Source organism: Bison bison, unplaced genomic scaffold, assembly GCF_000754665.1.
Source record: "Bison bison bison isolate TAMUID 2011002044 unplaced genomic scaffold, Bison_UMD1.0 scf7180017864289, whole genome shotgun sequence".
Taxonomy (NCBI): domain Eukaryota; kingdom Metazoa; phylum Chordata; class Mammalia; order Artiodactyla; family Bovidae; genus Bison; species Bison bison.
The window spans coordinates 11,278,844-11,279,686 of NW_011494861.1; the positions used below are offsets into that span (position 1 = coordinate 11,278,844).

General features: G+C 67.5%; 1 protein-coding gene across 1 annotated transcript in view; it reads left to right on the top strand.

Moving 5' to 3' along the window:
- The first annotated feature begins 6 nt into the window (after nt 1–6).
- The window catches only part of ANKRD65 (ankyrin repeat domain 65), a 2,990-nt gene continuing 2,153 nt past the window's right edge, over nt 7–843 (top strand). Inside the window, exons 1-2 of the mRNA XM_010850222.1 lie at nt 7–375; nt 605–826. Of these exons, the coding sequence (XP_010848524.1) occupies nt 131–375; nt 605–826 (467 nt within the window). The 5' untranslated portion in view covers nt 7–130. The remainder of the gene's footprint in view (nt 376–604; nt 827–843) is intronic.

The window sequence follows — 843 nt, forward strand, 5'->3', positions numbered from 1 at the left end:
CTGGACAGATCTCCCATCTCAGCTCCTGCGGAAGGAGTTTCATGAAAGGGCCTGTGGCTGGGCCAGGACTGCATAAAGAGGACCCCCAGCCGGAGGACTGGACTGGGGCCAGCCTGGGCCTCCAGCAACCATGCCTGATTCATGTTGTTTCCAGATGGACTCTGGGGTCTCAGAGCCTGGGGAGCAGGACCTGACAGAGGCAGGGGCGGAGCAGGAACTGCGGTGGTTGGATCTGGGCTCTGAGGAGGCTCTGGGAGCTGGGACACAGGGGCCCAGCACCCCACAGGCCTGGAGGCACCTGCTGCAGGCTGTGTGGAAGGGTCACACGGGCCTGGTGACTCAGCTGCTGCGGCAAGGGGCCAGTGTGGAGGAGAGGTGAGCCCCGTGGGGGCAGGACCAGGTATCTTCACAGGTATCTGGTGGGGTGGTGGCTGCTGTCCCTTCAGTGGTAGGGGGAAGCAGGGATTCCCGGTGGGTAGAGGGGGTCCTTCCTGGGCAAAGGTAGCCAGTTTGAGTTTCTTTCCCCAGCAGGGGGCAGGGGCCGGAGACAGTGGCCTGGTTCTGGATCCAGCCCTCACCCTCACCGCCCATACCTGCTCCACAGGGATGGCGCGGGCCGAACTCCGCTCCACCTGGCGGTATTGCGGGGCCACGTGTCGCTGGTGCGTCTCCTGCTGCAGCGCGGGGCCCAGGTCGGAGCCGCAGACCGCGCGGGGCGCACACCGCTGCACGAAGCCGCCTGGCACGGGCCGTCGCGGGTGGCAGAGCTGCTGCTGCGGCGCGGGGCGCCGGCGAATGCACGTTGCCTGGCCGGCCTCACACCGCTGCACTGGGCCGCCGCGC